Source organism: Rhinatrema bivittatum, chromosome 6 (genome assembly GCF_901001135.1).
Source record: "Rhinatrema bivittatum chromosome 6, aRhiBiv1.1, whole genome shotgun sequence".
NCBI lineage: Eukaryota > Metazoa > Chordata > Amphibia > Gymnophiona > Rhinatrematidae > Rhinatrema > Rhinatrema bivittatum.
In genome coordinates this window covers 32,775,158-32,790,262 of record NC_042620.1, presented here as the reverse complement: position 1 = coordinate 32,790,262, position 15,105 = coordinate 32,775,158, and the positions used below count along the sequence as shown (strand labels likewise).

General features: G+C 43.7%; 1 protein-coding gene across 2 annotated transcripts in view; it reads left to right on the top strand.

Moving 5' to 3' along the window:
* The window catches only part of ADCY5 (adenylate cyclase 5), a 472,164-nt gene that overhangs the window by 308,274 nt on the left and 148,785 nt on the right, over positions 1–15,105 (top strand). For both annotated transcript variants that reach the window (XM_029605225.1, XM_029605224.1), the window contains exons 6-7: positions 12,303–12,461; positions 13,631–13,772. In XM_029605225.1, coding sequence (XP_029461085.1) covers positions 12,303–12,461; positions 13,631–13,772 — 301 coding nt within the window. The remainder of the gene's footprint in view (positions 1–12,302; positions 12,462–13,630; positions 13,773–15,105) is intronic.

The following is a 15,105-nucleotide window of genomic DNA, read 5'->3' as shown; positions in this document are numbered from 1 at the left end:
AAGGAAGAGTTGATGATCAAACGGCGAATGCGTTCCGGGCAGCCTCTCTGTCTCCAGTTAGCATTTTATAAGGAGGGGGGGGGTGGAGGAGAATGTGGCCTTCTGAGGAGGCCGTCAGACAGTTCAGAGCAAGTTAAGTGAGCATGGGTTCCAAAAAGAACATTAAAATCTAAAAATCTTCTCGCCTTCATTATTTCAAACCTCCTCCTCTGGAACCAGGTGTGGTGCAGATAGTTGGGGCACAGGCTTTCTCCTCGCTCCTCTAACATCCCGTCTGACCCGGCCCTCAGCTTCCATTTAGCATTGATGCTGGATTATGGAGTGGCTTTCTGGTGTGTCTAAGTGACCCCCCCAAGAGCTAAGCTGAAACTATCAAAAATCTCTCTTCACTATGGCTCTGCATCAGGTCTCGGTGGGCGAGATGTGGTCCCCGGGAGAGAGTTATATTGGCTTTTTTTTTTTAATTTCCCAGATCAAGATGACTAGTTAGCTGGTGAAAGTTATACAGTTCCTCTCTCCAGGGTTCCTCATTCTTAATGCTGCTAACACGTTAGATATGCCAGGTGATAACGGGAGAAGACAAGGGACCCACGTCAGATGTACCAATGCCAAAACAAACCTGTTTCTCTTATTCTTTTTATTTTTATATTTGATTTTCCAGATTTTTTTTTTATTTTTATTTATTTATTTGTTTGGTTTTCTATACTGATGTTCATCGGACATAACACACCGGTTTACAGTGCAAACAGAGGAGTCTGTTAGAGTGGACCTCTTGTTTTACAATGGAGCATTGTCATTTAAGATTAAACAATTTTAACATTTTTTCATTGAAATTTGTGACATTTTATATTGAACGTTTTACATTGAACATTTAACTTTGTGACCCGTTGTATTGTGACATGTTGTATTGGGCTTTATGACGTTATGTTGAGGGGCTTTACATCAGTTTGTGTTGAGACTTTGCGGTAAGGGTGGTAGAAGGTCGGTTATCCCAGAAAAAACTTCTGCACCCTTGGGATCTATATGTATTTACAATATGCCCAAACGGCATGTGAATGTCGTCAGTCAGGGTACCATAAGCCTGTGGCATCGCTGTCATCCAGGATATAAAAGGTGTCCGTGTGATGTCATAATCCAACACCTCAAGCATCAATGGTGGCCCTTTTACCAGAAGTGAACAAATTCTTTCTGGACCCCCCAAAAGCGGCAAATGGCGAGAGTCCCAGAACTGTTAGTTTTCCTAAGACTCTTACTGCAGTGTCAAACTCACCGATACCTTTTTCTCAGAAAACATGCTCATGTTCTTTAGCATTGATGTCTGCTGATTTCTGCACTAAGATTTATTATTCGCGTAGCATGAAAGATGGCTACCATTATTTGGTGGGCAAATTCTCAAACTGTCTGCATCGGGACGACCTGCAAACTTTGTACCGATTTTCAAAGACAAAATGGGATAGATTTTAAAAGGTGCGCACGCTTCCTGGCGCGCACACATGGACGCCATAACATGCGCGCGCCAGTGCGCACATGTTATAAAATTGTTGGGCCGCGTGCACTTGCGTGCCAGATTTTATAACCCGCACACGCATGTACGGGTGGTACATACGGGGGGGGGGGGGCCTAATTTTAACAAAGTATGTGCGGCGACAAGATCGGGCTTCTCCCAGTTCCCTCCCAGTCCGCTCCAATTAAGGAGCGGACTGGGAGGGAACTTTTCAACCCACCTAACTGACCTCCTTTCCCCTTCCCTCCCCCACTCCCTAAGCCTAACCTACTTTACCTATTTTTTTACATTTTTTAAGTTGCTACTCCACTGGAGCAGAAGCAACTTGTACACGCCAGCCAGCTGCCGGCACACGCTTCCCCTGCAAAGCAGTAAATGGCCACTGTACCGGCCTCCTCCAGCCACCCCCCCCTCCCTTTTCAGGACACAGCACTTAATCGCGTACCGAGGGATGCGCGCACGGCCGGGCCTGTTTGAAAATTGGCCCGGCATGCGAACGGCCCGGCCACGAGCAAAAAACCCCAGGATTTACGCTCCAGGGTTTAAAAATGTACCCGAATATGCACATACTTTCATTTTTGCACCTGTTTTCTGTGCGGATATTTTTTAATTTTGTCATGGAAAATAAAACGCATGTTATTTCCTGATCTCTCCTAAATTGCCCCCCCCCCCCACTTCGCCCAGAAATGCCTCCCTTAAATGCGGCTAAGAGTTCCATAAAGAGTTTGCCGGCAAGCGGTAAAGTGACCCAGATATCTGTAGGTGAATATTCAACAGAACGTATCTTTCAGTAAAATACATTCGAGCTAAAATAACTTTGCTGCTCAACGGCTTACTCAATATTGCCTATGGTATAGTTGATGCAGAGGACCCACCAGGATCCCAAAAGATATAACAAAATGTGCAGCGCCAGCATACCCGCCCTTTCTGCCCACCCCTCCAATGTTACAGGAAAAGCTTCTGCCCCGGTTCCCCCTCCTAATTCTGGCCCCCTGCCACTCCCCCAGATATTTTAAAAAGAACTGTATCTCCAGGCCCCTTCTCACCCCTCATCCTCCTGGCCCACCCAGAATCCCCCAAAACCACAAGCTGGGAGGCAGAAGAGTTTTTTGCTGCACTCCCGCTATCCCATGCTGATCTCATAGAGCAATGCTGGATGACACTGGGAGGAGGTTGGTCTGGTGGCGTCAGAGCAACGCTGGATGCTAGGAGTGTGGTAAGACTCTTAAGACTTGGGCTTGTAGTTTTGGGAGGTTTTGAGTGGATCATAGGGATAGAGGTTGGAAGGGGACCTAGGTCAAAAGTCTGCGGGGGTGATGCGGGGCAGGATTAGGAGGGGGGACCGGGATAGCAGTTTTTGTGGGCGGGAGGAGAAGATGGGTCCTGGTGTCACACATTTTCTTATATCTTTTGGCTGAAAAGGAGAGGTGATCCCACAGAGCCTGTCGGGTCTTCCACCCCCCCCCTCCCCCCCCCACACACACATACATTAACTTTTTAGAACAAGAGCAATATTCACCCTGGCAGGGAGTGGTTACCTGGCTAACTTTAAGCCTATGATTTCTCTGACCAGATCTTTTTATCCTTCTGTGGTTCTCTGAAAATAGATACTTAGAGACAACAGCTGTAGAGAAAATGCTATAAATATTAAATAATAAGGTACCTTATGAAGAGGCAGCACGCCATGCTAGGCACCAGCATGAACTCCCTCTCAAATAATTGTACTGATAACACAGCTTTATATAGAATTTTTACTTGTACATTTTCAGCCCCAAACTAGATAACATAATTGGCAAAATTTCTGTGATTGGCTTTCTATTATAAACAAATAATCTAAATGGCCATATGGTAATTTGCTCTCTGCCTCCATGCTAATTATCCTCACCATGTGTGTAAATGGTGTTATCTATGGCTCGCAATTAGTTGGAATGTCAACTGGCCTTGTATCTCTTCTATAACCTTGTAGCTCAGCATCTTTAACTTACAGCGTCTGTGTGTCTAAGAAAACAAGTCCAAGGCTGTGAAGCATAAGTCATGCTTATTATGTTGTTAGTAATTATAAAACTGCCTGTGATCAAAAATCAAAAACTTAGAAGAACAGAATAATGGGGGCTGTAAGCACCACAACAATCCAGTTAACTGGATAACTTCTTACTTAAAATTTAACTGCCGAGATGGATGGGAAGTTCAAAATGCAGGGGTCATCTGGCTAACTTCAAAGTTAGCTAGACAAACCCTTTTCCATATTGACTTCTAAGTGTACCCATTTTTATCCATATTGAGAGAGAGGGCAATTATCAGACAGTGTAAATCACTAATTTACCTGCATGAATGGCTTCAACAATAGTCTTCTTTATATTTTGTTTTGTTAACCAATAACACTGATGTCGACCAAGTCATTTTGCGAGCAATGTCTGAAGCCTGCCCTCAGTGAATCTCCCTAAAAGTACACATGATCTTTCATAGCCTAACTGGACCCAAAGAGGCATGCCCAGAAGCCAAGGGAGGAAAAATGACAAGTGCAGATTGTATTTTCAATTTTTGTGTGCATTATTTTCCATTGAAATTTCACCTTCGCAAAAAGGTGCCAAAGTGTATGAGTATTTTGTACCTGTGGAAAATTGTCAAAGGGTAAGTGCACGTGTATTTATACCTAAGCGAAGTGTATGAAAGTTTTGCCCTCATTAACTAGGGTCCGCTTCTCATGTAGTTTTAAAATGAGCTGTCTATAAGAGCAGCACCACATAGATACTTTTTATTTCTCTGACATACGTGTATGCAGTGGGTATGCCATATGGCCAAGCAATGAAGAAAAACTGATGCACTGCGAATGAATGGGTCTGTCTAGAGTTAGATGTAATATTTGTCATCCATGATACTGCATCCCCGATGAACCAATATCTCTGCAGTCTGTTGGACAGAACAGTGAAACACGGAGTACTTGAAGTATAAAAATAATTGACAGTGTTTTTGAAACTTTTTTTTTTTTTTATTCTGGCAATGCGACACTGATGAAAGATGACATAATAGTGGGTCTCAAACTTGTGGAGGTGGGGGGGGGGGGTGTGCAAGGTATTTGATTTGGCATACGTTGATTTGCAGTACATCGCAGGGCTGAAATTATTACAGAGAAGAAAAGGAAGGGGGCTGGCAAGTTTGAAAAACATTGACCTAGACAAACCAGTGTCCGGTTTGTTGCATGCGCTCTTAAACCCTGCAGGTAGGTGGTCAGATGCAGAGGTGAAAGTCTGAAAAGTGACGAGACCATGGGAGGTCCTTGTCTCATCAAGGCTTCACCGGAAGTGCCATTACTCCAGAAGTTGTTATCCACTGGCTGTTTGTATAAATTGTGTATCGGTAGGGATGAAGCTCTTGGCGATAAGGTGGTTTCTCCCTTCCAAGACTCAAAAACAATAGCCATTCTGTGTCATACTTGCATGGATTTTCTCTCCTTTTACCCATGGCAAGAATATCCCGCCTTGTCTTGGACCCCCTCCATAAACTCAGGCCAAGAGGACCCCCCCTTGTTCATCAGCTTGCAGCCGCAGAAAGCTCTTCCTGCAGCCAAAAAGATGTGATAACTGCAGTCATGTTTGCGTACTTCTTCTGACCGTGACAGCACCCTGAGGAAATGGCAGGTCTGCCGTGATCTTTTCACGTTTGCATGGGATGAAAGAGAACCCTGGTATTGCAAAGTGTTCTCCCTGAGGCCAGAGCAGCGTTCAAGGAAAACAGGGGCATTGTTTTCTATACCTTCCATGTTTGCCGGTATTTTTTTCTTCCTTTGCCCCTGAGCAGCTGCAGCTCCAATTCTTTTTTTTTTTTTTGTTCTCCAAGCCAAGCGAGCATGTTCTTCTGTGCAGATGAAATGTAGAAGAATTGATCTTTGTGGAAGAGGACAGGCTGTTATTGATGGGAGTCGAGGCTGCCTCTGGTCATGTGCTGATGAGCCGCTGCAGCAACCAGGCTAGACTACACGGAGTAGTCCAGGGAAGTCACCTCGGATGCCTTGTCCCTTAGATTTTTTAGTGCATGTTAAAGTGCAGTGAATCAGAGAAGTAAGGAAATCAAATATTGTGTCCCCTGTAGAGAAGAAACATCTACTGGGTCTCAGGGAATGAAGTTAATGAAATGTTGAGCTATAGAGGTGTATTTGTACTTTCTAATGCAGGACCCCTGTGAATATTTCTGTTTCTGTTGAAACAGCTGCCAGCATGAAGTGGAGGAATAACCTTGTGGTTAGAGCAGCAGGCTAAGGACCAGGGAAGTAAGAGTTCAAATCCTGTTTCTTCCAGTGATGCTCCTTGTGACTTCTGTACCAGAGACCATGGAGCAAAAAGGAACTTGCCAAATTTAGGGTCTGATTTACTAAGGCTTTTCTCCCATTCTGTGTCTATGGGGAAAATGCACATTAAATGAGGCCCTTAGATTATGAGTCCTCTGGGGCAGTGTAATACCTGGTGTACCTGAGTAACTAATGAAAAAGTATGAAATAAATATATATAAAATATATATAAATCAATAAGTGACACTAATTCTGTAAGCTTAGGGAGCCCATCTTTCAGAACAGTCTCTGGTATACCATACACACAGAGATTTATTCTAGTATTTTATACATTGTTTGGCAAGAGCTGTATGCACAGCTTATAAAATATTGCACATTTCTGCCCCCAGAATGCACTTGTATGTTGTAGTGCACACTTATATTTATAATACAGGAACATGTATACTTTCTCTACCCATTTTTTTTTTGAAGTATACATGCATACTTGATGTGCAGAATAATTGTAACGATTCGCCCGTAATAACTCAAAATTAAACGCAGAGGAAAGTTTCTCTTAAAGTATGCCATTCTGAAAATAGTTGCACACATACTTGGAATCACCAATACTATCACCTGTTCACCCAGATTTTCACCTACACCATCTAGCACTTCATCCTGAACCCCCACCAGTTCACCCAGATCTCTCACCCAAAAACTAGAGACATTAAACACTCAGTTTCAATTGTGCCAGTCTACAAGCAGGTGTGGAAGTGTTCGGGGATGTTCGGGAATGTATGAGCGTATGCCTTTTACAAAATAGCAACTTGTGTGCATACATTTTAGAAGAGACTGCCCCTTTTTTCCCCCGTTAAAATTTATCTGCGATACTGCAAGTTTGCACATACTCATGAAGTTTTTATAATATCATATACATGTGTGCATGCCACTAATGCATGTTTGTTATTTTTTTGTGCATGACCACCACGTAACTCCTTGAAAATTAATTCCTGTAAGACTCCAGCATCCTTTCTGTAAACTTCACCAGCATGCTGGCGGCTATATTCCAAATGCTGCCCTTAGCCAACAGATGCTTTTGCAGTGGAAATACTGTCATTAGTTCCCCGTTTTTGTCTTCAGTGTACCGATGGGTACTTTGATTAGAGTTAAGCGTGCACAAAGTGCCTGTTCCAAATGCCAGGAATAAATAGTAATCACATCCTCAACACACAGATGTCAGTATTCAAAGCCATGTAGCCTGATAACTTACAAGTTATCGAGCAAATTCATCATCATCATCCATTGTTTATTTATCACATGCTCTTCCAGTAGGGAAGAGTTCAAAGCGTGTTACAGAAAATGGTAGTTGGTCTTGGATATAACAAACAATATATTGGACAGTAATTTTAAAATAACAAGCAGTATATTAGACAACCATTTCCTTAAAAGAACAAGAGGTTTACCATAGATGTAGTAATCATCAAAATTAGGTAACAATCTACTGATACAAGTAAAAAAGGGGAAGATGGAACTGGGGGGGGGGGGGTAGGTTTGAGTCAAATTAGGGAAGCTCCTTAAAGTGGTATACAGAAGACAACGCTTAGATAATGTGGAATGGTGAGGTAGCTGGGGTTTCTGTACAGGAGCAGTGGTACTACTGAAAAGTCTGACTTAACACTAGTGGAAACGGAGGCAAAGACTGAGGGAATATAGAAATTATGATACATGGTTTGGCCTCTATTGGAAACAGGATGCTGGGCTTGATGGACCCTTGGTCTGACCCAGCATGGTAATTTCTTAGGTATCAGGGGATGTTGAGGCAATTTTCAGGGAGGGAGCTGGTGAGAGGACCCAAGAAGCATTCATTTGGGGGGGGGGGGTGTCTGACTGGAGGGAGTCAGAATATGGGCCCAAAGGCTTTTAGACTCTTCCTGAAAGTGTGGAAGTCAGGTGCCAGTCTGATGTTCAGTGGTAATGAGTTTCAGAGGGCGGGGGCTGATCCTGTGAAAGGTCTTCTTTCTCATGCTGGCAAGTTTTCAATATCCCCCTTACTTATCCGGATAAAAGTTAGCTAGATAAATCATTATATGGCTAAGACTCAGCTGAATAAGGAAGGGGTTGTGTTGAGGGTGTTCCACGTGGGGTTGTGTTAGCCAAATAACTTATCTGGATAACTCCGATATTTGAATAATCATGCAATATATACCTGTGTATATTATCAACAATATTAATTATTTTATTACAAAAAACATTTTTTTTAAAAACATTGACATCACATATTTTCATATCACTCATAGCACATTCATTCATAATTAACAATACAATCAATACATATTACACAATACACTATAATCTAAAAACACACATTTTATTTGCTACCCAATAACAAGTTGAATTTTTCCCTTATATCCTATTCTTTAAATTTTCCCTTACTTCCCTATTCTTTAAACTACTTATTTTCTTATCCTTCAACCACTTCCTTTTTTTTTTTTTTTTAAAGAGTTCTTCTTCTTGTAGAGAGGTACAGAGGACACAAGGAGCATCACTGGTTGAAGGATAAGAAAATAAGTAGTTTACATAGAAATTTACTGACATCGTTGGCCACGGAAGAGTCTTAGGCTCATTGGGACTAGAGAAACACACAAAGATTTACGAAAAATATTTAAAAAAATCAGCATGGAGGTGGAGGATGGTTAATGATTATAACCACAAAACAGTGGTGTTGGGACACCTACACAATATATGAAACTTTCCTCCATTTCCTCCTATATATTCATTTAAATATAGTTGAATTAAAATAGTATTCCACATAGTGTAGGGTATTAAATCTATTTTTCATATACTTAAGAATTAAATAACTCACTAATTTGTCATATTATATCAGTGACAAAGCTTCCGCTTTTGATTCTTTATATTACAGACAGATGTAAGCCATCTTTGACATAGAGCCCTTTACTTTTTCATAAATTGCCCCAGCCTCCAATATATCCAAAACTTTGTTCCTTACACCAAGTTTTGAGCCATGCATTGAAATTATCTATATTGCTTAGCCTCTCTTTTCCCTTTCCATGAACAGATAACAATGGCTTCACCAGAGACTGGAAATCTCTCTGTACCTCTTGGATGTTGTTTCTAGCAAGGTTATTGGTTCCCAGATGGATGATAATATCAACTTCAGAGTTTTGGCTTTCTTCTTTGATTGCCTTGACGATTTGTGTTATGCGTGCCGTCCGTGGCAGACCCATGGCACCGCCCCCTCACCTCTCTGCAGTAACTCCAGCACCTGGTTCCTCGTCTCTGGCAGCGGTGGGCCGCCAGTTCCGTCCTCTGGTCTCCCCTGGTGCCTCCGGCTCAGCTGCAGTCCCTGGCGTTCCCAGTCCAGCCACCACGTCCATTGCTCAACGACTGGTCTCTCTGCGTGGCCCGCTGAGAGATTTTGCTACTCGGCGGCGCACCCCTATCGTTAATGTTTAAGTAGAGCCCCTGGCGGGAACCAAGCCACAGCTCCAGATAATGACATCAGCGGAGCACCGGTACTTAAGCCCGGGCTCCGCTCCCTAGCTTTGCCTTTGCAACAGGTCCCCTCACTGGTCGGATTTGTCTCATTCCTGTGTTCCTGTTCCTCACTGTTCCTGATTCCTTGCTCCTACGTTCCTGCTCTTCACCTTTCCTCAGATTGCCTACACGGACTTTGACTTTGCATTGCCTGACTACGTTGCTGCCTCTCTCCAGACCCAGATCTCTGCATTGCCTGATTATGTCGCTGCCTCTCTCCAGACCTAGACCTCAGCATCGTTGACTCTGCTTGACCTTCTCCATGATCAGACCTCAGCCTTGCTTGCCACTGCTTCCAGATTGCCGCCAGCCCTGACTCGAGCCTGTTCCTCGACACCTCTTCTGCTTACTTCCTGGACTTGGTCTATTCAGGCTTCGGCCTGCTCTTACTCGGGCGCCCCCTGTCTGCCTTCGTTCTTTTGGCGCCCGAGTCTCCAGGATACTACCTCATCCAGTGTAGGACTATACCATCTCTCATCTGCTGTCTCTGCGCTGATCTCGATCTCCCCATCGACCACATACAGAGACCCACCTAAGTCCAGCCGGCCCCGGCACCCAAAGGCTCAACCTGCGGGAACGAGGGCTGGTATTGGTGAAGCGCCAGCTGGCCTCTGTTCATCAGCCTACTCTGCCTGCCGATGGTGGGGACCCGTAGGTCCTTACCTATGGGTTGTGTCAATCCCACCTCGGCCCAAGGGTCCACCTCCGGTGCAACAATTTGTATAGCATTTCTACTGGCCGATGATCCCAGAAAGCTTTTAGTGTTTCCCTTGAAAAGTGTTCCCAGAATAGTGCCTCTGATGACTGAGTCACCCAGCACAATGAGCTTTTTCTTATAGTTATTGATTGTATTATGGAATTTCTGCATGCATTAGGTTTCTTCTTTCTTTTCAGATGCCACATCAATCTCCATGGCTAGAGCTTCTTCATTATCTAATACAGAGAAAGCATTTCATACTTGTTTCACTTGAGGGAGTACGTCTCGCCGCATCACAGGTTTTACTCTACCAGAGCCCACTGTAATCCATTTGTTCTTGGTTCCTGTATGCTCTGTGTAAGTCGGAATGGACATGTGGGCTGCACACTTATGAAGAATGGGTGTCTTTGGGTCCAGAACCAAATTAACTAGTAAAGTTCTGCACTGATGTTTTGGTTAAAATGGGCAATTGCTGGATACTGAACATGAATTGTAAGGATAATTTGAACCGATATTGATCTCAGTAGTTTAGTATTTGAGACATATACTTCACATCAAGCTATATCAGAGTTGGAAGGCCTGGCAACACATTTATGACATCTGTCTCCAAAAAAGCTATGCAACGAGATGACCAAATAGGCACAATGTTATTATTAATCAATTATATTTGGTGTACTTACCTCAGAAACAAGCAAATGCTGGTATCTGGAAACAAAAGTGACTAGCTTTGTAGCGATATGGTCCCTTCATTTGGTCAGTGCAGACTGAGTCTGAAAAAGGGAGATGCTTTAATGTGCTGGAGTAAGAACATAAGAAATTGCCATACTGGGTCAGACCAAGGGTCCATCAAGCCCAGCATCCTGTTTCCAACAGTGGCCAATCCAGGCCACAAGAACCTGGCAAGTACCCAAACACCAAGAAGATCCCATGCTACTGATGCAATTAATAGCAGTGGCTATTCCCTAAGTAAACTTAATTAATAGCCGTTAATGGACTTCTCCAAGAACTTATCCAAACCTTTTTTTGAACCCAGCTACACTAACTACACTAACCACATCCTCTGGCAACAAATTCCAGAGTTTAATTGTGCGTTTAGTGAAAAAGAATAAAGGAATATTCAGGAGAAAGAAAATGGGAAAAAATGTTATGGGACTCGGGAGAGAAGTCAGAGGGAGCCTCCCTCCATAATGTGGGATAGTTTGCAATTCAGAGTTGGGTAAATGAAAGCACAGGGAGAGAGTGGTTTGCCAAAGGTCACACAGAGATATGGCATAGTGTGGTATGGTAGGGGGAATTTGAGTTCTCCTGATTGTAGTAGTTAATGCTCTGTTCACTGGACAACACTTGATGACATGATACCATGCGTGAACATTACCCAAAATGTGATGAATGCATGGTATGGGCTCCCAGTAGAAGTCATGGAGAAAAAAGTAGTAAGAAATTTCAAGAAAGCCTGGGATAGGTGCATGGTATCCCTAGTTGTTTGGATGGGAAGGGAAGACTAAAGATCAATTTGGGTCTATGGTATTGCACCAGGAGTGAAATTGAGATGGGTTTCATGGTTCCTATCTGCCATCATGTTCTCTTTCTGTTCCTGTTTCTAAAACATTTTCATAAAACACTGTAGAACCCAGTCTTCAAATCTTCTGAGAAATGTTTGAGTGATCTGTACTAGGGTCATCTCTGGTGTTTGTGCTAGTGAAGAGTAAAACTGTTCACAAATGGTTGTCTTGAACAAATTAAACTTCCCCCCTCCATGCATTTGAGATGCATTTTATGTGAATTTCTAATGTGTTTGAAACCTAAGTGGAATGCCTTTTGAGGAAAAGTTAAATGAGCACAATTGCATTAAGTTTTGTGTTCTGCAAGTTTCTCTGAGGACAAGCAGGATGTTAGTCCTCACACATGGTGACATCATCTGTTGGAGCCCGGCATGGAAAACTCATGTCAGATATTCTGGAACTTTGTGTGAGGACTAACATCCTGCTGTCCTAGGAGAACACCTGTTACAGGTAAGCAACTCTGCTTTATGTTACCAGCCCCTTTCTCTTCTTAATAAAGGTTTACTTGTATACTCAGGTAACATCGTCTTTTTACCTTGACTTTCTCATTTCATTGTGACCTGATGAAGTCAAGAAATGTATTTAGAGTAATAAAAAGGGTTCCACCTTATGTTTTTTTGTTGTTTGTTGTTGACCTTTATTTCTGTGTATTCAAGTGGAGGAGCACGGATACCTCAATAAATGAACGTTTTTCTTTCTGCCCCTCCTGTTTCTTTTTCCCAGGCTGGTTCGGGAGGTGACGGGGGTTAATGTAAACATGCGGGTTGGCATTCACAGTGGTCGGGTGCACTGCGGCGTTCTAGGCCTCAGGAAGTGGCAGTTTGATGTGTGGTCAAACGATGTCACGCTGGCCAACCACATGGAAGCAGGAGGCAAGGCGGGGTAAGTTTGTTTTGTTGTTTGTGGATCAGTGGGGCCACGTACTGTGGCTGCTGCTCTAAACCCTTATCTGTAGAGAATGAAGTTGTGTGTGTATCAACATGTCATTAGAAAATGGGTGTTACTTCTGCAGCATCATATTTTACAAACCTCAAAACACTCCATAAGCATTGTTTTGTATTTATGCAGAAAAATGCAGATGCGTGGATTTTTTTTTTTATTTTTGTTTTTATATAATAAATTAAAAGTAAATCCCAATGGCTGTGAGTAGGCAATGTGCACACAGATACTCTGCTTCATTTCTAGTTGCCCAGCAACAAAAGGTACAGTCTTGGCTTCATGACATTAAGCAAACAAGCAGAATAAATGAACAGAGTAAAATATCCGGGCGAATCCAGAGATGTCTGCAGGTAGAAATTCCAGAAAATGCAGGGCCCTCAGCTCTGCCCTTTGACTCAAGCTGCATCACTATGCACTACAGTACAGAAGACGGGGGTGAGGGGGGCTCAGGCTGTATCACAGTACAGAAGACGGGGGTGAGGGGGGCTCAGGCTGTATCACAGTACAGAAGACGGGGGGGAGGGGGCTCAGGCTGCATCACTATGCACTACAGTACAGAAGACTCGGGGGTGAGGGGGGCTCAGGCTGCATCACTATGCACTACAGTACAGAAGACTCGGGGGGTGAGGATGGTGAGGGGGGTTCGTGTCTGCTGTTCGCTTGGGCTGTCTGGAGTCAGGTGCACTATGGAGGCAATGCACTCGATCTCGGCGAAGGAGGGAAGGCAGCTGCCGCCACTGTGCACAGCTGTAAAGAGTGGCACTGAGAGATGTGGGGCCTGGTGAGGTTTCTTGGTGCAGCCTGGGCATGCCATCTAAAGCAGCAGATTTAAAGAAGAAAAACAATGCAGACCCTTCTCTTTTCTTTGAGTCTTTTCTTCCTCCTTCAGATATTCTGTGGTGTCAAGATAGCTCTGAATATATTTTATCCACCACCCTGCCCACCCTCCCATTGTCTTGAACACCTCTTTCATTATTTATCTTTCTGGCAGCTCTCTCCATTGTGTGACTGCAGAGTACACTATCCGAAAATATCATCTTCTTGCACTTGAGCAGTTGTAAACCACGTGAACACCAGCACTTGTAAATAATTATTCCTTTTCTTCCATCAAGGCGAATCCACATTACGAAAGCAACCCTGAACTATTTGAATGGTGACTATGAGGTAGAGCCGGGTTTTGGAGGAGAACGCAATGCTTACCTTAAAGAGCACAGTATAGAAACGTTCCTGATTGTGCGCTGCAGTCAGAAGCGGGTAAGAGCGTCTCAGTACCCTCAGCCGATTAAAACGTATTGCGCAATTAATGCATTTACTCATTTGTGTGAAACAAGCCGAGGTATATTTATGAGAGGAGGAAGTCGGAGTGAGGCTGTGGGCATTACTGCAATAGCAAATGGATAATATCCAGTTACAGATTACAACAAATTGCAAGCTGCACTGTCCAGCAACTGGAGAACATTGTTACTGATCTTAGTTGGGTTTCTACAGCCTCCTGGTAAACGTTTCCAAGGATGGTGAATTGAAATGGGGAAGATTTCCAGAGAGACTTCGACAATGCTATGCTAGCAGGTGCCTCTTGGCCTAGGGGCTGGGAGGGAAGTGACTTGTGAAATGTGACTTTGGAGGGCTCATTGTCTTTAGAGAAAGCTTCGCTTAAACAGCACTGTGCAGTGGACCCCTCCCTGTCCAATTCCAATTACTAACAGAGGCAAGGGGAAGCACGAAAAAGAAAAGTATCGGTATTTCAAAAAATCTTTCCCAACAGTTTTGAGGTTTAAAGTAATCCTCACCGTGCGCACACTTGATTCTGATTTGTTCGATATCTTTGGAACTGGAAATAAAATGGGATGCCTTGCAACAAAATGCCCTATACTGGCAGGTATGTGTGAATATGTACAAAATGATGGTTTTGGCACATTTTTTGTAACACACTAGGTAAACACTGATAAAAGAGAGACCTCCAAGAGAAGGGATGACTACTTCCCCAGGTCTTTGCTTCCCGTCCCTGCTATTGCAGTGCACAGAGTTTTTTGTTTCTGTTACATACTGACAGGCCGGTAAAGTACAGGATGCTCCGGCGGAGTTTGGATGCGCGAAAACGCGCGTCCAACCCCCCCCCCCCCCCCCCCCCCCCCCCCGAGACTAATAGCGCCCGCAACATGCAAATGCATGTTGCGGGCCCTATTAGGTATTCCCGCGCAATTCAGTAAGTAAAATGTGCAGCTAAGCCGCACATTTTACTTTCAGAAATTAGCGCCTACCCAAACATAGGCATTAATTTCTGCCGGCGCTGGGGAAGTGCACAGAAAAGCAGTAAAAACTGCTTTTCTGTGTACCCTCCGACTTAATATCATGGCGATATTAAGTCAGAGGCCCCAAAAGTTAAAAAAAAAAAGTTAAAAATTAAAAAAAAATTAAAATGGGCCTGCGGGTTGAAAACCGGACGCTCAATTTTGCCGGCATCCAGTTTCCGAACCAGTGGTGGTCAGCGGGTTTGAGCATCGGCTGTCAAACCCGCTGACAGCCGCCGCTCCTGTCGAAAAAGAGGCGCTAGGGACGCGCTAGTGTCCCTAGCGCCTCTTTTTAC